Source organism: Triticum aestivum, chromosome 7D (genome assembly GCF_018294505.1).
Source record: "Triticum aestivum cultivar Chinese Spring chromosome 7D, IWGSC CS RefSeq v2.1, whole genome shotgun sequence".
NCBI lineage: Eukaryota > Viridiplantae > Streptophyta > Magnoliopsida > Poales > Poaceae > Triticum > Triticum aestivum.
In genome coordinates this window covers 201347976-201368008 of record NC_057814.1, presented here as the reverse complement: position 1 = coordinate 201368008, position 20033 = coordinate 201347976, and the positions used below count along the sequence as shown (strand labels likewise).

Here is a 20033-nt window from a genome sequence, read left to right as displayed (position 1 = left end):
GCCATTGGATGAAGCAAGGTTTTGTCAACTTAGGCGTGAACTTGGTATCTTAGAGCTTGACAATATTATGTGAAATAGTACCCATTCATGCATTGTCATAATGTCTTATCTCGATGTAGGCATATAGTTAGGGGGAGACACTCAACTCATGAGTTATCTCACCCTATGAAATGCATAAAAAGAACAAACACTCTCAAAGCTACCATGTTATTCTAACTATGGTGCTTTAACATGATGGAGTAGTGAGTATGCACCCAAACTTCAAATTTTTGCTGTGCCATGTCACATATACTCAAACATGGGTTTATCAGTGTGCCCTAGTGGTGTTATTGTTGTTTTTAGCCTAGAATACTACTTGCTGTAATCATCATTGGTACCCTTACTCATAAGTTAGATCATCACTGCCATCATCTCCTCTCTTTTTTTCATTGAAAAATTTCTGTGTGTCGGCTGTCCGGCATTCTCCGGACGTCCGTAATGACTCTCCTGATCGGTCGTCCGATGGTCTCCGGTCGACCGTAAAATCTCTTCTGCTGCCCTATCTATTTTTCCTGGCCCAGGCACCGGACGTCCGTACGACTCCGGTCGTCCGGCCTATTCCTTCTTCCGATAATTTTTTCACCTGGCCCAGGCTTCGGACGTCCGTAGAACCCCGGTTGTCCGTAAAAAGCCTTCTGGTACCCTTAGTCCGGACGTTTGGTCCATCCGGTCGTCCGTTACCTTTTTCCTGGCCCAGTCTTCGGTCATCCGTAGAACCCCGGTCGACTGGGCTTGTCTTGGGCACATATATATAGCGCGGGCTGCGGCTTACCCTAATCCATTTGTTCCCCTCCTCTGTTCTCCACCGCCACCGCCCCTGCCTCGCGGCTCCTCGCCGTGGCCGCTCGTTGCCCGGGCCCCTCGATGACGACGCATCGCTAGGGGCGCCCCTGCCTCGCGGCTCCTCGTCGCGGCTGCTCGTCTCTCGGGCTCCTTCCCCGTCGCTGCACCGCCATTCATCAATTTTATGCCACATGTTTCTTTGGTCCAAATAACAATGTTACTTGGATGACCTCCGACACGAAGCTCTCGGCTTCCTATTCTCAATTTGTTGCTGCCCTTGGTTTTCCCGACACCGGGTTCAAAATTCACAATGATGATCCCGAACATAGACCCAAGGGCACTAATGCATGTGCTGGTCTTATCAAACCCACAGCAGAACTAACTGATGAGGAGAAACACAAGGGTTTTAACCAAGTCTCCATTTGGCGTGCTCCTTTCTTCATTATCTATCAATGTGTCATTCGCACAATTTATCCTAAGATGGGTGACAAGGGGTCCTGCAGTAGCTACTGCATTGATCTCATGCATCGCCTCTATGCGTCTCCGAAAGGAAAGATCAATGTGCCTCATTTTCTATGGCATGAGATTCGCCTCGCTTCCTTTCAGCACAAGCGGGCCTTTCCTCATGCTCCCTTTCTTCAGGCATTTATTGAGAGTGTGGCTCCGTTTCCTATTGTTCGCACTCATTTGCATGAGCGATGGGTCATTCCTGCTCACATGGCCGATAACTATGTTCCCAAGGAATCTTACTCTTCTGCTCATCCGTGTCGCACTGCTGCTAGCATCCCTCATTCTGCCCCCTTTGGTCGCATTGCTCGCTTTTTGGGGAAGGCCCACTCTGCCTTGATGAAGGCTGTTACTTTTAACTGCTCCCAAAATCACAATGTTGTCACGCGCCTTATCACCTCCAAGAATGCTCTGAAGGCTCGTCTGAGAGATTCCGGAGTGTTCGATGTGAGTGATGATGACTGTATTCCTGATGAGCCCCCTTCTGACTTTGGCTTTCCCTTGGGTCCTGAGTGGTCTGATTTCTTTGACGAGGCCGGTGGCAGTGGTGCTCATGATGATGATGATGAGGCAGGGTTCTGATGATGATGATGCTGTTCTGATTGTTCCTCTTGGCCCCTTTTTTTGGGGTACTTGATGCCAAGGGGGAGTAGCACTTCCTTTTAGTACTATGTAATATGGTGATATTAGTTTGTATCGTACCATGAACTATGTTATGTATCGAACTATGTTATGTATCGTGCCATGTACCATGTTCACTATGCTTTATGATCTATGATATGAGTGAGGTACTTACTATGGTATTATGGGTTCTTATGTTCTTTGAGTGTTTGGCTGAGTTTTTGGTTTGGGTGCTTCGGTATAAATCTGAGGGGGAGCTCCTCACATTATGTTTTACTATGCACATGGTTAGGGGGAGCTCCACAACAACTCCTTCGATATTCAAAGTTTTATTATAATTAAGAAGTGCATGTATGTTGTCATCAACTACCAAAAAGGGGGAGATTGAAAGTGCAATCATGCCCTTAATCATATTTTGATGTTGATGACAACATGCATATATGGGACCAATCATGTTTTTCAAGTATATCTCAGGATTATGTCTCAAAGGCCGTGTGTGGATCATGACTAGGAACAAATGCATATTGCTCAAGATCGGAGATACAAGACATTAGCCTTTGCTTTGTTTACCGTTTGTTCTTGAGTATAGGGATCCCGCACTATTAAGAGGGGATCGTTGGATCTAGTGAAAGATTTGCTCAAACCCACCAACTCCAGCTTTTCTCCGGACGTCCGGTACTCTACGGACGTCCGATCCCTCTCAGCTGTCCGCACGTCCGGCTCTCTACGGTCGTCCGGTGATTCTCTTACAGAACAATATTTACGGATTTCCGAGCCCCTTCGGACGTCCGGTCTCCGGATTTCCGGCATGTCTCGGACGTCCGATATTTCTTCCACAGAACAATATTTACGGATTTCCAAGCCACTCCGGACGTCCGGTCTCCGGACGACCGGCACGCCTCGGACGTCCGGATGCTGTGTGCTGGTTCGTGGCTTATGAATTCCCAGCGGCCGGATGACCGATGGCTGTCGGACGTCCGGACTCATTTGTGCCACCGGTCATCCGGTCCAGTCCGGACGTCCGACCTCTTCAGTGCACTTAAGTGGCTCAAACGGTTACTTTTTCCACACCCACTATATATAGCCTTCTCCTTCCCATGGGAGAAGGCCGGCCATTCACTTTGAGCTTGCCAAGAACACTTTTCACTCACTCTCTCTCTCTCTCTCTCAATCCTCTACACCAAATCCTAGATCCCCAAGTGATTTGGGAACATTTGAGAGAAGTTCTCCAATCAAGTGATAGATCCACTCCTTCCCCTTCTTTGCACCCAAGGAATTCGTGATTTGAGCAAGTCTTGAGCTTTTCCCCATCGTTCTTGTTACTCTTGGAGGTTGGAGACTCCTAGGCGGTAGGAGTCTTTCGGAGAGGAATCAACCTTTGTGATTACCCCCCGGAAAAGTTTGTGAGGGTTTGGAGACCACCCCTAGGTCTACCACTAGTGGTTGAGAAACGCCTCTGTGGTGTTGTCTCAAAGGGAGAATAGGGTGAGCCTTCGTGGCGTTGGTGTACCTTCGTGGTAACATCCACCTCTCTAACGGTGACGTAGCTTCCCTCCAAGGAAGTGAACATCGGCATACATCCTCGTCTCCTGGAGTGGCGGTTATTCCTAACCCTAACTCCCTACTTGTGGTTACTTGTCTCTTAGCACTTACCTTTATCATATTGTGCTTGCCTACTTACATACTTGCTTTACTTGCTTAGCACTTTGTACTACATTTGAAATTTTTAGGCTCACCTTCACATTCCGCATTATTGCTAAGTCATAATTAAAAAAATTAATTGTACCTATTCACCCCCCCCCTCTAGGTCCATCTCGATCCTTTCAGCAGGTAGGCGTCGATGTCGAAGCTTTGGTTGTTGCCTGGCATGCTTGGAATAACTAATGGTAGATGAGTGAGGACTAGATCTGCGCAGAGTGTCGCGGCGGTGCGTTGCCGCCTGGGTTATATGTAGCAAACCGTTAGCTGGTGGCGGGAAATCGGTGAGGGAAGAGGCGTGGATTTTACAATTCACCCATGTGGAGCGCGGGAAGCATTCGCTGGAGCGCGGGAAGACTAAGTGGAGCACACACACAACCCGAATACTGTATCCGGTGCCACGTGTTATTTATCCCACAAGTGTTAACATAAGGAAACCTATGAGTAACTTACTAATCATCGCACACGAGTACTCGCAGACGCATCGTGTGCGATACTCCTAGCCACTGCAAGCAACTAGTTTGTATTTCAAAGTTTTTTGTACACACAGAATCGCACACAAACTAATTGTATTAACCGTCTGTGTTGTAATTTCTCATCGCAAACAGTTCAGCTGAGTCGGCTATTTGCCACGTATCACACACATCTTGTTAAGTTGAACCGTTTCAGTTGTGTTCGCTAATCGAAAACAGTTCGTCCGAGTAAACCGTATGCCCTATATCACACACACCTTGATCTAGCTAACCGTTTCTATTGCACTCCCTAATAGCAAACAGTTCATCGGAGCGAACTGTATGTCGTATATCGCACACACATTGATATAGCTGCCCGTTTCTGTTGTTCTGCCTCATCGCAAACAGTTCGAACGGGTTAACCATGTACCTTGAATCGCACACGCAACTATAATTTGAACCGTGTTTGATACATCCTCCATCGCAAACGTTTTGCACCTTTTTTGACGGTTTTTACACCACCGTTTGCGATTAATGCATCGCACACAGTTTTGTCGAAGGGTCTCTGATTGTAGTGTCGCGTTAGCAGCAACCTGCAGTAATGTATCCACAACACGTTCAGGAGGTCAATGGAGACCATCTCAAGGTACTTCAAGCAAGTGTTGTATGCTGTTGGGGGGCTCAGAGGAGAGATGATCAAGTCACCAACTGGCCAGACTCCTATCAAGATTCGCACAAGCCCAAGATGGTATCCATACTTCAAGGTGAGCACTGCAGTATGTAGTTCATTGCTTCATATGCTTCGATAGTTCAAGGTGAGCACTAACACAATCTTGTATTGCCAGTTCCGGATTGCATTGGGGCAATAGATGTCACTGCCAGAGTGCTGAGGTCACAAGCTGCAGCATTCAAGGGGATGAAGCACTACACAAGCCAGAATGGGCGTGCTGCTGTTGACTTCGATCTGAAGTTCACCTATGTACTGGCTGGCTCGGAAGGGTCAACGCATGATGCTATACTCAGTGACAACATCAATCGCCTTGATGGCAAGTTCTACCTAGGAGATGTTGGCTATGCATGTCGGCCAGGTGTTCTTCCACCCTTCAGGAAAACCAGGTACCATCTGAACGAGTTCTCTAGTAGGACTACCCTAGGACTCCACAAGAGTTGTTCAATCTCAGACACTCCAGCCTTAGAGTAATGGTTGAGAGGGCATTTGGAGCTCTGAAGAACAGGTTCAAGATCCTGGATTAGAAGCCATTCCACCCTTACCCTACCCAGGTTAAGCTTGTTCTTGCATGTCGCATTCTGCATAACGAGATCATGCAATGGTGTGTTAATGAACTAGTGCGTGAGGAGGAAGAGGTGACACCTGACGATCTTGACCTCAATGGCCATAGTGTTGAGGCATTTGACAACAAAGCCTGGAAAAACAAAAGGCTGGAGTGGGCACACGTAATGTGGGATAACAAAGGTTAGATAAGAATCTGAAGAAGAGCAAGAGCAGCAGCAGAGGAGGAAGCAGCAGCAACCGAGAAAGACGAAAAGCAAGAGCAACAGCAACAGAAGAGGAAGAGGAGGGATGATGAACTTTCCCCCATTCAGCCATTTGGCTCTTAATAATGTGTACTGCCATTTAATAGTAGCTAGAATGAACCGTAATTTGTTTCATAGCTAGGAGTGAAATTGTTAATCGTATGTGCTAAGGTCACCACTAGTTAGAAGTGGTGACAACGCCTACGCAGGTTGCAACCAAACAGCAAGTCTTGTGTGTGCCTAATGCGATACAGCAGGTCAAAATTAGTTCCCTCATGCAACTAACCTATGTGCAAACGGTGGTTTATAGGTTGTTTTTGCTCAGCCAGGCCCGATTGAGAAGTGTATGCAAACACGCCAAAATCAATGCGTGCAACCAAACGGGCCCTAGGCGGTCTACGAAGCTAGATGTATTTTTTATTATTTCTAATGTTTACTCATGATTAAAGATAAATACTCGTAGATCGAAAGTTTCCTGCAAAAAAAGAAGAATTAAAGGAACAAGCTAGAAGCACTTCAAAGGAGTTCAGGCACCAATTACACATGCTTACAGCAAGTGACCCATAATTAGCCTATTACTGTAGATGGTAATAGCAGGTTGCTAATATTTCCCAGCATTCTGAAGTGAACTAGCCTATCCTGATTTGCTCACATTATTGGAAAACTGAAAATCCATCAATGCGGAAATAAGTGAGATTAGTCCAAACTGAGTTCCTCGTCCGGTATCAGAATCACAAAATGAGATTAGTGTAATTTCCGATATGTTTGCACTAACTCAATGTCTGAAGATTGGGAAACAAATCAAATCATCATGCAGTAATATTGCCTCTGGAATCTGGATAGCCGTCTTATGTGCCAAACAAGACTTTGCATTTCAGCATTTTTTATTATGCTCGCCACCAGTTAACTTTTTTGCAAAAACCATTTTAATTAACCTCCTGCAGTTCTCAAACGTTTGGATGAACCTCATGTCCAGTTCTGAACCTGGACGGATATAAAAGGTCCAGGCGGTGCTGCTGGTAAGACACACAATTTCAAATTCACCACACAGATATGTATATCGTGATTTTGATGGCCCTCTTATCCAGATGAGTAGGAGGTTCCTGCAGAAAGACAATTCACTTTTTCAGACAACCATACTTAGCCAGTAGCATAAATAAATATATTCATAACATTTATTACCTCCATCCCGAAAAGCTTGTCTTATACAGTACTCCCTCCGTCCGGAAATACTTGTCGAAGAAATGGGTAAAACTGGATGTATCTAGAACTAAAATGCGTCTAGATACATCCATTTCTCCGACAAGTATTTCCGGACGGAGGGAGTATTTATCTAGATACGGATATATCTAACACTAAAACGTGTCTAGATACATCTGTATCTAGACAAATCTGTCTCATACAGTATTTATCTAGGTACGGTGGTATCTAACACTAAAACGTGTCTAGAGACATCCGTATCTAGACAAATCTAAGACAGATGGAGGGAGTACAAGGCAACCAGGTCCTAAAACGTGTATATGCATAAAGGCGAACTATAGTCATTAGTGACAGAAAATGTATATGAAAACTTCAGTCAACAGAAATACTCAGTATCAGTCCGCAAACATGATGGTAGCATGTATGCAGTGTTAAAATTGATATCTACGGAGGAAAAACAAGATCAACATAATTTTTACTGCTATATAAAATAATGAAACTCCTTATGACCAAGCAGTAGAACAGGATAGCCAAAATACCTAAAATTGCAGACAAGAAAAATTATAGGCCAGACCTACAGACTGCAGTCACAGCAAATGAGGCAACGGCTAGCAATTCCTGATGGCACTGATTGCTTTGTGCTTGCCCTTTTATCATCTTATCTGCATCCACTGTAATGCCATCCTCTGCAAGTCCAAACCCCGTCAACGTCCTCACACCTTTGATGATACCAGGTCATCTTCTCACCGTGTGCTGCCTGCAAAGCGTGTATATAAGGCTGCCTCTTTACACCTTTTCTATGTGGAATTTATTTGGTAATAAAACTTTGCAACCGGTATATGTATCCAAACAAGGCTGGGCAGGTAAATCTTGTGTTGAATCATGCATATGACATTGTAAAAACAGCCAAGTTTGAGAGTCGAGAAAAAACAATCAACTGACGCACAAATGACATAGTTTGGGTGTAGATGCACCTTTGGATTTGTGAAACGCCTGGCTGTGGTGGCAGCCCTTTCCTTGACCACGACTATTTGCCAATCTGCACAAGAACCATACATAATCAAACAAGCTGGGCTAATAATGGAGGTAGCGACCATACTAATATGGCATAGGAGGAGATACCTAGGATTGGAAATGGCGGTGACAAGCTGAGTTGCAGGAAGAAGACATGGCGACGAGCTGAGAATAGGAGGAAGGGAAAGTGGCGGGTGAATTTAGGGTTCATCATCAATTTGTTCGTTCAAGGACTTAGCACCCACCAGGGCCACGTGCCAGTGCTCAAAATCGCAGAGGTGGAGAGATGATATAAGTATAACACCGCAGGCATCAATTCCACTTACAATATATAATAAGTAAAGATTAAATATTACTCCCTCCGTTCCTAAATATAAGTCTTTTTAGAGATTCCAATATGGACTACATACAGAGCAAAATGAGTGAATCTACACTCTAATGTATGTCTATATACATCCATATGTAGTCCATACTGGAATCTCTAAAAGGACTTTTATTTAGAAACGGAGGGAGTATTACAGATGGATGCATGCATTGCCCATATACTACATGCAATTTAAAAGATACAATCTTATTTAATGCTACTTTCCTAACTAACGGGATCCCTAATATATAAATTCATGCACCCAATAAGTTCAGCTGATAAATTCATGAGAAACAAGTATATTGTGCGCATCACCATTTTTATTAGTTATCACACAACTATGGGCATTCAAAAGCAAAGCACACTGTCTCTACTCTCTACCACTGTTTTTGGTCAACGCACATATGGCATTACTTGATCCGATAGACATTATATATTTCTTTAGAATAGGATAGTCGGCATTGCAACACTGGAGATTAGGATTAGTGAAGATTAGGATCAACAGTTTTGAGTTCAGATACAACTTGGGGCATCTCCAACACAGACCCTCAAAACGCCTGCAACCGTCCAGACGCAATTTGCCATCCACCGCGGTACCCCATCGGTCCGTAGACCAGTATGGTTGTCCGAATTCCGCAAAACGGTTTTTCTTACCGCGGGGAGTGGGGGAGGGGGGGGAGTCTGGACCGCCCGCCACGTAGGACTTCGACACCCCCGGTCCACTCAAATCCCCTCACGGTCCTTTTTTTCACTCCGCCCCTGCTTCCCCCTTGCTTTGCATCCGCACCCTCCTCCGCCGTTGTACCTCTCCGGCCGCCGCCCAGGCATCCTCGGACGTATGCAGCCCCCACCCACGCGCTTGTCCGCCTTGGACTACGCCGCCGTCCACCCAGGATCAGTCCGTAGCCAGGTACCCTCCGCCTCCCTACCGCCGCCGTCCATGGCGGACACCATGCCCACTAGGTGTTCCGTCAAATGCCATAGGGCTTTTTTGTTGAACTTCTCATCGTTTTCTATTGTAAGCATGATGGCAGGGTACTCAGTGATGGAGGATGAGTTGTTGTGCGATGCGTGGAAGATCGTATCTGCGGACTTTGTAGGCATGAGGCAAGGGGGCTCCCTGTTTTGGCAAAACATGTGTGCTTCGTTTCTTGAGCAAAAGCACCTCACGCCCTACAACGCACACGTGATCCATGATCTCAATGTGAAGTTGCTAGCCCATCGGTAGTACACCATCTCCAACGCCGTCATGAAGTTTTGTGGTGCGGTTGCACGAGTGAAGACAATGTGGCCATCGCGCTCGTCAACCATGGAGATCATAAGTTTTGCTTCTTGTTGCTCTATATGTTGGTCAATTCATTGATTCACTCAATGTTTCAACTTGATAATCATCAAGCTGTATAGCCCGGACACGCTGACGTGATGTACCACAGGACCGAGGGGAGGCAATTTACGTTTCATACATTGTTGGATGAAGCTCAAGGGCAACACCGCGAGGGAGGACTTGTGTCGATCCTGACTCGAGTATCATTGAATTTGGAATAGATGAATTCGAAGAACTTGTTGAACATCCGGTTATCTTGGATGTAATATTTACATTTGAACTATTGTTGTGCTAGGAATATTTGCAAGCTATTTATGGATGAATTGTGCTATTTTCTATTATTATTTTGAGTGTTATGGATAAAAAAGCAAGCGCGGGCATTTAGAGGACAGGCTTGGATGGACGGCCCCATATGACAAATACCGTGGCCGTTTTAGGGGATAGCGTTGGAGATGCCTTAGCAAGTCATCGATCAAGTCAAGAATCATCCTATATATAAAAGGACTAGTGAGTATCTACTACAGTTCAGAATTAAGCAGGAAAATAGTTGAGATTCTTCCTCAACCTTGCCTCGCAGGGGGAGAGCTGTCCCTTAGTCCCTCTCTCTAAAATCCTAGCACATACCATCGTATCATCGAATACCATTGCTTCAGTCTTAGTGGGGACCAAAGGGAGTGACAAAACGTATGAATAAGTGACGCTGAAGCTCAGGAGATGAGTAACCAGAAGGAGAAGATGAAGATCACATGACCCATCCTGCTGAGGATGCGACTTTTTACTACCAAAAACGATGCAATAACACTCGCTAAACCAGCATTGAACACACACTCTCTGTCATGTCCAGATGAAGACAGGATGACCACCGCCACAAGGAGTGTCGGTACACTGCATCGGCAACAGAAAGGTCTGGACATCAGATGCAGACATGCGCTATGATCTTAACTTGTCCATTTGCAGCACAGCTAAAAGAACATCGTCATCGCAACCGACAGAGTGGAAAGATAGATATGGCAACCCTCTACCATGGGTGGTGCTGCTCACAACAGCCTTGAACCATCCAGCAAGGGTGCCCTAAGATGCAAGAAAGTTTGCTGATGACTGCTAAACTAAGGGGATGTGGGCAGGCACCAAGGAAATGGTCCACGTGGTGTTAGCATGAGCATCCTGCAATGCATGCTCATCGGGAGTGCCAACCGAAAAACGCAGATAATGAGCTTCACCACCAAGGAGGCTTCAATCACGTCATCAAAGCTATGTGTAAGGAAGCTTGCTCTTTTGGAAGTGAAAGATCAAAGGAGAGCAGCAAACCATCTGGTTCGACGACTACCGGCAACAGTCACCAAGAACAGCATCAACCAGGAAGGGAGAGTGCCACCACACATGTGGCAGATGTAAACGCAGGGACTGTCATACGATCTCGTCTCCTACAAATGGCAGACATTGCCAGGCTAGCGCTAATGCAACTGGCTTGTGCTCTTATCATGTCGCCTGCCATCAGTCCTGACCTCGACGAGGTTTCAAAAGGCTACATAAAGGACTTTATTATGCACGTCTCAGTGCTGGATGGAGGCCAGCCTCATTCTGGCATTTGGCGGTGGCAATGGGAGAGGGAAGGCGGAGGCGGGAGAGGCGGTTCAGGAGGAGGGCAACTGGAGAATGTCATTCTTCTTCCCTTAATGGTGTATTAGGGTCAGAGCCGACTCAGCAACCCCCACCCAGGGCTGATGCCCTTGGTAGCACATTGCTAATCAGCAGACGTCCATGGTCACCTATGGTACACATCACGTGCCATGTGCCCTCCATGGGTCCAAATGCACATGCAACCCATGCAGTGAGGGTTCGCTCTCATGACACCAGTAACGCTTTGGCCCAAATCCACTTAATGCACTGCCCACCTGCAGAGTGGGCCCACGTGTACATGGCACCCCTCTCACACTTTAGTCCTTGCTTCGTGTCAAAAGGTTAACCTGCAGGTGCTGTGTTTGGAACAGGTGTAAACTTCCCATACGAGACTAATCCCATCACGGAACTGCACATGGGCCTCACACAAATGAGCAGGGTATTACATTATTGCTACTCCACGGCTTCGCCCAACTCCGCCTATGTTGCCTCAACGTAGCTGGTTCCGAGCCCGGGTAAAGGAGGAGGGTTGTGTTAGGCTTGGTGAGCAACATCAAACTCAGCCACTCTTATGGAGATGAAACCCAAAAGAATATCGTTGGGCATAACCCTCTTAGCGACGCGCCATATCATAACCCAGGTGTATTGTCAAATGTGCAAGGGTCGGGCCGTCACCCCCTTGGTGGCGCGTCGTATCTTGATCTGGATACAGTGACAAGTTAGCCAGGATCAAGTAGTCGCATCCTTAGTGGCACGCTACATCGACACCCAGATGTAATAAAAATGAGCAAGGGTCTTCGCATTTGACACGACGGGTGCAAAGGGTGAGGAAGCTAGCCGAGCCTAGTAGGATCTGCTTAGGTAGCTAGAACATAGGGTCCCTAACAAGGAGCTAGTTGATACAACGATGAGGAGAGATGTTGATACCCTTTGCGTCCAAGAAACCAATGTAGGGGACAGAAGGAGAAGGACATTGAGAATACCGGCTTCAAGCTGTGGTACACGGGGACAACTGCAAACAGAAATGGAGTAGGAATCTTGATCAACAAGAGCCTCAAGTATGGAATGGTAGACATCAAGAGATGTGGGGCCCAGATTATCCTAAGCTGGTAGTTGGGGACTTGGTTCTCAATGTTATCGGCATATATGCCCCGCAAATAGGCACAATGAGAACACCAATAGGGGGTTATGGGAAGGCCTAGAGGACATTGTTAGAAGTGTACCTCAATGCCCATGTGGGTACATCTAACACAGGTTTTGAAGCGGTGCATGGGGGCTTTGGCTATGGCATCAGGAATCAAGGAGATGTCTTAAAGCTTCGCTCTAGCCTACGACATGATCGTAGCCAACACCCACTTTAAAAAGAGAGAAACGCATCTAGTGATTTTTAGTAGTGGTTAACACTCTAGCCAGATTGATTTCGTCCTCTTGAGAAGAGAAGACAGGCGTGCTTGCCTAGATTGTAACGTGACCTGGAGAGTGTTGTCCCTCAACATAAGCTTGTGGTGGCTGAATTCCGCTTTCGTATTCGTGTCCAGCGGGATAAGTGCGCCAAAGTCGCTAGAACTAAGTGGTGGAAACTCAAGGAGACAGCTCGGGTTTTCAAGGAGAGGGTCATTAAGGAGGGTCCTTGGGAGGAAGGAGGTGATACAGACAATAGGTGGATGAAGATGGCAACTTGCATTCTTAAGGTGGCTTCAGAGGAGTTTGGAGTTACGAAGGGAGGTAGAAGCACAGCTAAAGATACCTCGTGGCGGAACGATGATGTCCAGAAGGCTATTAAGGAGAAGAAAGATTGTTTCAGATGCTTACACCGGGATAGGAGTGCAGACAACATAGAAAAGTACAAGGTGGCAAAGGACGCAAAGCAAGTTGTGAGTGAGGCAAGGTGTCGGGTGTATGAGGACCTCTACCAGAGCTTAGACACGAAGTAAGGCGAAAGGAAAATCTATAAGATGACCAAAGATCCGAGAGAGGAAGACGGGGGATGTCGACCAAAGTCAAATGCACAAAGACAGATCAGATCAGCTCCTAGTGAAGGACGAGGAGATTAAGCATAGATAGATGACGTGAGTACTTCGACAAGTTGTTCAATGGAGAGAATGAGAGCTCTACCATTGAACTGGCCGACTCCCTTGATGATACCAACAGGCGTTCTGTGTGGCAAATCCAGGAGTCTGAGGTCAGGGAGGAGGCAAGGCGATGGGCCTTGATTGCATCCCCATTGAGGTGTGGAGAGGCCTCGAAGACAGCGATAGCATGGCTAAATAAGCTTTTCAACCTCACTTTCCAAGCAAACAAGATGCCAGAAGAATGGAGGTGGAGTATATTAGTACTCCCTCCTTCCCAAAATATTAGGCGACTAAGCCTTTTAGAAAATCCCAAAATCTAAGGCATTTTAACACTCAACTCTCGATGTTCTCTCATGTACAATTAGCGTAAGCTAACCATTGCTAATCGTGGATCAGCCAACCATGTTTGTTAAAGGATATAATGGAGAAAACTTTCTGTAACCATGGTTCAATATTTTTTTACCAGCCTTGCGCCAATTTCCGTGCCAAAAGCTTATACACCCTACATAATGGGAAGGAGTACCAATCTTCAAGAACAAGGGGGATGCAAAATGTTGTACTAATTACCGTGGAATTAAGATGATGAGCCATACAATGAAGCTATGGGAGAGACTCATTCAGCACCAGTTAAGAAGAATGACAAGCATGACCAAAAATCAGTTTGGCTTTATGTCTGGGAGGTCTTCCATTGAAGCCATTTTCTTGGTACGACAACTTATGGGGAGATACAAGGAGCAAAAGAAGGACCTGCTATGGTGTTCATTGACTTGGAGAAGGCTTATGATAAGATACCGCGGAATGTCATGTGTTGGGTGGAGAAACACGAAGTCTCAACAAAGTACATTACCCTCATCAAGGACATGTACGATAATGTTGTGACAAATGTTCGAACAAGTGATGGGGGCACTGATGACTTCCCGATTAAAATGGGAGTGCACCAAAGGGTCAGCTTCCCTAAATCTACCATAATCATCTAAATTAGTGTTTCTACATCTCATTTCTTGTTGATGATCGGCAGTTGACATCTTATTCAAGTCATCACAACTTATGGTAATCTACCTTTCAGGTACTGAAGTTTCAGAATTCAAAAAAAAACTTCCTGGAATCTAGTATAAGTCTGACATGAAATTAAAAACTACCATTCACTAAACATACAATGTCACATAATTTTAGCACCATCTACAAGCAGTACAAGCAGAACACCAATACTTAAAAATCATGTCAACCCACAGTTCCATGAATGCCTCGCTGGTATCTTCAACATTTAATGTTGTTCAACCATGTAATCACTTGTAAGAAAACAAGCGACTAAAATTTAATATGTTATTGGTTGTTGATTGCATGTAGCTGGCATGAAGTACTGCTACTGTTGACTCCTTCATGAAGCATCTCATTTGTCAAAACATCCTATAACTTCGCTTGTATTTGCTAATTTGCAGCCACAAAAAGTTCATCTCAACCCAAAAAATCCACACATGCCTCACCACTGCCTTCAACAATTAATGTTGCTGAACCATGTAAGCAGTAAAAACCAGCTAGTACAATTTTAACATGTTATTGGTTGTTGATGGCATGTAGCTGGTATGAAGTACTGCTACTACTGATTCCTTCATGAAGCATCTCATTTGTCCGAACGTACCTATAACTTTGATTGTAGCTGCTATCAAAGCCACCAACATGTTGCTAGCTTCAATCCTGTATTGCTGGATGCAAACTACTGTTATCACGAATTACCTGTTACATCACAAGAAGTTTCATTGGCGTGGCTGCAACAGCAAAGGGTAAAAAAATAACATAGCAGAGCTGCAGAGGTTCCTATCACCTTACGAAGGTTTAACAGCAATGTCAAAAGTAATTTCTAGCAATGCATGTAACTGTTCAAACACTAAAATGCCTGATAATACTGTGAGCAATATAGTTGAATACTTGATTATCTTGCTGAACACAATACTTACAGGGTTAATCAACATATTAACAGAAGAACTTAATAAATCATTCCTACTTGTAAAGTTTTGGAGTTGGTGGTCTGGTCGTCCGTTCAGCCCTTCCTAATAATCCTACTTATAAAGCAGTGAATGGGCAGAGAAGACGCGGCAACAACGGTGGAGCAGAGGAATTGCAGGTTATGGAGGTTCCAATTAAGGTTAGGGTGGGGGTGTCTGTATGGAGGGGGGATGGGGGGGAGGTAGATGGATGGCCTTATCTGACACAGCACAAGGTTGTGGAGGAACAACTACACCTTGCTGCTACAAAGTGTACATCGCTAGTGTTGAAGGAACTAGTTCAACATGTTGGGAAACGAATATAGGCCAATATGGCAGCAGGAGTTCAATCTAAACCTCCTAGAGCACAAGATCTTGTCCAAGATCTTAGATCAGAACACTAAGTTCTATTATAGGAGTTCTGTTATAGGTAGTGGGATACATAGTATGCTTACAAACTAGAGGTGAGGACCTCTATTAATAGGCATTGGGAAACCTTCACACCTGAACTTCTACTCATAGCTAGAAGACTCTAGAAAACAGCAGCTAAAGCTAACAAAATAAACAAATACTAGACTCGAGTAGAAGTATATAGTAGTTGTCAAATGGATTTGACTTCTGATTTTATTTTTATTTTCCTTCTCCTTTCTATTGTTCCTCACCATTGTCTCAAGGCCGCGCTACCGGACTTGCAACTGTGGTAGCCACCAAAATCAAGGAAGTTGGAAATCGAAGAAGATGGAGTCGTTGGATTTCAGCTTATCAAGATCGAATGTGGTTTGGGTAAATTGCAACTGTTGCACTGCACACTCTCCCAAACTCAAATTCGAGAGAGTCAACACTCCTCTCATACAAACGTCAGGCCAGTCTATTGTCCTAAATTGCACTGCACATAATATGAGTCGCACCTATGCTATAAGCCTTCGATCCCAAAGTGAATTAATTCAACATATAACTCGACTAAACATACTTAAAAGACTTTACTCGAGTCAAACATAAAATTTAATGTCAATTACATTTGCATGGCACCGGCAACTTACTAGTGGTAATAGAAATCCAGGTTGTGTGACATAATCATCATTTTCTTGTGATAATGATCTTTTTATTTGATTATTTCACTCTACCACAGTCGATCCAATTATGTAGCACATATTCGACTGGATGTTGTGAAACATGTTTTGTATTACTCCCTCCGTTCCTAAATATAAGCCCTTTTAAAAATTTCAATATGGACTACATACAGAGCAAAATGGGTGAATCTACACTCTAAAATATGTCTATATACATCCGTACGTAGTCCATATTGAAATATCTAAAAAGGCTTATATTTAGAAACGGATGGAGTACATTGCTTAAGGTACTAGATAGCATGGTTACAGGGGATTATACAGGCCTAGGCTAGATGAGCGAATAATTGGGAGAGAATAGATCGATTCTTCTTGCCTAGCTCAAACATAGATAGATGACATCCTTAAGCAGTGCATGCTTATCCTTGACTTTCCCTAACACAACATGAACTCCTATGGAACCAGCGCCTTTTGATCTTAGACATCCTTTTATAATAATATTTCCCACAAGACTCTCGCACATCCATTTATCTACTGATGCAAGAACCTTCCAACAATCTCCTCCTGTGATACGACCATGACCTTGGCCTTCTTGATGGCAATTCTACCGCATTCGAACTACCGATGCACTCATGAAACACACTAAAATCCCAACACCTGAGGTAAGTGACCAACAAAATGGGAATACAGGTACATACAACAAAAGCAATGCCACTATTCCCATGCAGTAACCAAAACACTCTACTCATCAGTTACACTAAGTGGTAAATCATTTTCAAATGGGCTTGCTTTCCAAAACAGCTGAAGAAGAATAGGTTCAACAAATGCAAAAATGATCACCTCTCTATGAAAATAAATGGACAGGGAGCTAGGGAGCCAGAGACACAAAGGAGCTTAGCTTCTTACATATTGAGTGTACAGGCATGTCCTAACTGATCGCTGTTAGATGGAGCATCAGGCAGCACAAAATTCTACTTGACTAAGCTATGAGTTCCTCCCAAATGAGGGTTTGCTTACTGCTTCATTTTTTAGATACTAAGCTTTCTTACATATCTTGATATGGACAAATATACCTGCCACACAAACCAGACAACTACTGAACAGTATGAATTCCTAGTTTATTTAGCTAGCATCGCCACACCATATTTGCAACGGCATTTTGAAGCGTACATGCCTTTTCAATAGCAAATAAATAACTTATGCTTTGGCTACCAACAAAGTAGTAGATGCTGTTTGCCTACAACTGAAACAATAATGTAGAGAGCAGCACAGGATACAGTTACTGAAAGAAAATATATAACTATAGTTACAAATAGTGCAAGAATTCTCCGTACCTCCAAAAAGAAGCAGCAGTCTATGTCATAGGAGTTATGCCCTCACCACCTTCACCAACATCCATGTCCTTTCCATTGGGCAAGGTCTTGTTTCCAGTGCTTTCAGCATCTGTCTGCTTACTTGACTTCCTCTTGCTATACTTCTTCTCATACCGATCCACCTTATGCCAATCCACCAAACTATTATGTTGTTTAGTCTCAGGAAGACCTTTCCTTTCACCTCTCGGACTCTCCTGAGGGTGTTTACCTTTACACTCCAGTGCAAGAACCACAGGGACTGTGGGATCAGATCCTAAATCCTGACTAGCATTCCAGTTGCTTCCCATCTCTGCTCCGGTCTCAAGATAGTCCAGATGATCCATCATATTGGTTACACAAAGTCCCAGATCCTCATTAACCTTCCTTCCGTAAACCAATCCATTCTGCCTCTTGGCCTGCCTCTTGCACTGCCCTGCCAAGACAGACACAGATGCACTGCCAGAACGTGAAATCCTCAGTGACCCGTTGATCGCCAAATGAAGCTGCAGCGCCAATGCCTCGTCTGGCAGGTCCCGATCGCCGGGACCCTCGCTCTCTGACCCCTCGCCTACAGGAACGAGGGCCATCGCATCCTTCCAAGCTGGCCTCACCTCCTCCACAACCTTCCTCGGCGAATTCAACTTAGCAGCAGCGACAGGCCCCCCCTTCCTCCGCAATGCAGGACTAGGCTCTCTGATGACCAACTCCAGCTTAGGAACGGATTCGGCGCCCTCATTCTTGCTACCCACCTTCACTGTGGGGCAGCAATCGATGCAGACGAAATTCTCCAAATCTACAGGCTGGATCAGGGCAGTACGGTGCTCAGCGGGGATGCAGTGGTGGTGGACGCAGCAGTTGCAGCTGCGGCAGGTGACCGAGTCATCGTGCGGCAGGTTGTCGAGGTTGAGGCAGTAGGAGCAGACGGCGCCAGAGCGAAGGAGGGAGATACATTCAGAGCAGAGGAGGACGACGCGCCAGAGGGAGCGGAGGGGACGGAGTGGACGTCGCTTGGCGCCCGGCGCCGGCTGCTGGAAGCGAACGGAGCAGCAGTGGCAGCGGTTCAGATCGGGCAGGCCGCGCGTGGGCGCGGGGTGCGGCAAGGTCGGGCGGGGGGGCGCTGCACGGCGTCGCGGGCGATGTTTCGAGAGGAGACGGGACGGCGGGGTGGCGGGGTCAGCGTCGGGGACGGGGGCGGCGGTGGCGGAGCTGGGTGCGGCTTGCACCATGGGAAACCTAGGGTTTGGGGTGGGTAAGTGGTGGGGAATCCGGCCCGTGGAATGGGGTTTGCTTGGGCGCGATGTATGTTGCCGGGTGGTGCGATGTTCCGGGGAACCCAACTAGATTTTGGAAAGAGGAGGATGTTTTGCATTTTGTTTGAATATACTCCGTAGATCCATTCGATGGCACGGCTGAGAGCTTGTATCTTATACAAACCCTATTTCCAAGTCCGTTTGATTTCTGTGGGGTTTTTTTTTAGATATTTTTGCAGCCTTAAAATCGAAAGTCAGGAAATGACACGTGCATTAGTTTAGGATATGATAGTGTACGATTCTTGTGTGTGCTTAGTGATTCTCTTGTGATTTGGTTTGCCGGTTAACTTTGTAGATTGTCGGACGGTGGGTTGTTGTTGCATGTGATTTGACCATGATGCATCATGCCATGATTGTTCTTATGTTTTGTAGGGGGAGAGGCTTTGGTTGGCAGTTCGTATCTATCTTCTTCTTCCTCTCTCTGTATTCCGTCGTCTCTGGAAGACTCCCACAAAATCTACACACATCGTCACCGTTGTACGAGCCTATAAAAAAGGGTTCTCCTCCTTTTCATCATTCATCGTCGTCTAGGTTATTTGCCACAACCGTCATGAGTAGATGTCCTCCGAGTCGATCATCGTCACCATCTTTGTCGTTCAGCAATGCGCTGCCGGCTGCACTTCCGTAGCCACCCACCTCGCTAGCTTCGATGTCGCCGGCCGGCTTAGCTCCTCGCAAAAGCACGACTGCACATTGTACACAGGTATATTCCTCTATATATAAAAGTGTTTAGAACATTATGTCGCATACCTCAAAGCCTGTCAGTAGGTTAGTGAAGGCTTCGTTCAGTCCGCTTTTAGCAGACTGAACCTTCTCCACCACCACACCCATCAGGGTGCGGTGCTCCGCCACGATGGAAGCACGCTGCAGTGCTTCCTCCAGAGTGTTGAGCGCCTCCGGATTAGTGGAGGCCGTCGATGGAGCTGATGCTCCTCCCCCTCTTTCAAGGGGGCTGCTTATCCGATCCCGGAGCCACATTGGTCTCCAGAATGGTGTACGACTGGGGCCCGTATTGTTGGGGCTCCCCACCGTCGGTTTTCATGGTGGTTGCCTCCCCTAGGTCTTCGGCGACCGAGGTATTGACCTCGGGCG

At 45.8% G+C, this 20033-nt stretch overlaps 1 protein-coding gene across 5 annotated transcripts; it reads right to left on the bottom strand.

Annotated features, from left to right (window-relative positions):
- Window positions 1–6128: 6128 nt before the first annotated feature.
- Window positions 6129–18938, bottom strand: LOC123163820 (uncharacterized). Of its 5 annotated transcripts, none has more exons than XM_044581203.1 (6): window positions 17614–18929; window positions 14870–14964; window positions 7959–8015; window positions 7811–7875; window positions 7376–7705; window positions 6129–6739 (listed from the first exon to the last, which is right to left on the bottom strand). In XM_044581203.1, exon 1 carries the CDS (start codon window positions 18855–18857, stop codon window positions 17634–17636), a length of 1224 nt encoding a protein of 407 aa, XP_044437138.1. In that variant the 5' UTR covers window positions 18858–18929; the 3' UTR covers window positions 6129–6739; window positions 7376–7705; window positions 7811–7875; window positions 7959–8015; window positions 14870–14964; window positions 17614–17633. The 5 variants fall into 5 exon arrangements, with proteins under 5 accessions (XP_044437138.1, XP_044437139.1, XP_044437137.1 ...); XM_044581204.1 differs by having other exon boundaries at window positions 7411–7705; XM_044581202.1 differs by having other exon boundaries at window positions 7411–7593.
- Window positions 18939–20033: the final 1095 nt, after the last annotated feature.

Bases quoted from the DNA above. Each gene is read 5' to 3' on its own strand.
- LOC123163820 (XM_044581206.1), bottom strand. From the start codon at position 18,857: ATGGTGCAAGCCGCACCCAGCTCCGCCACCGCCGCCCCCGTCCCCGAC.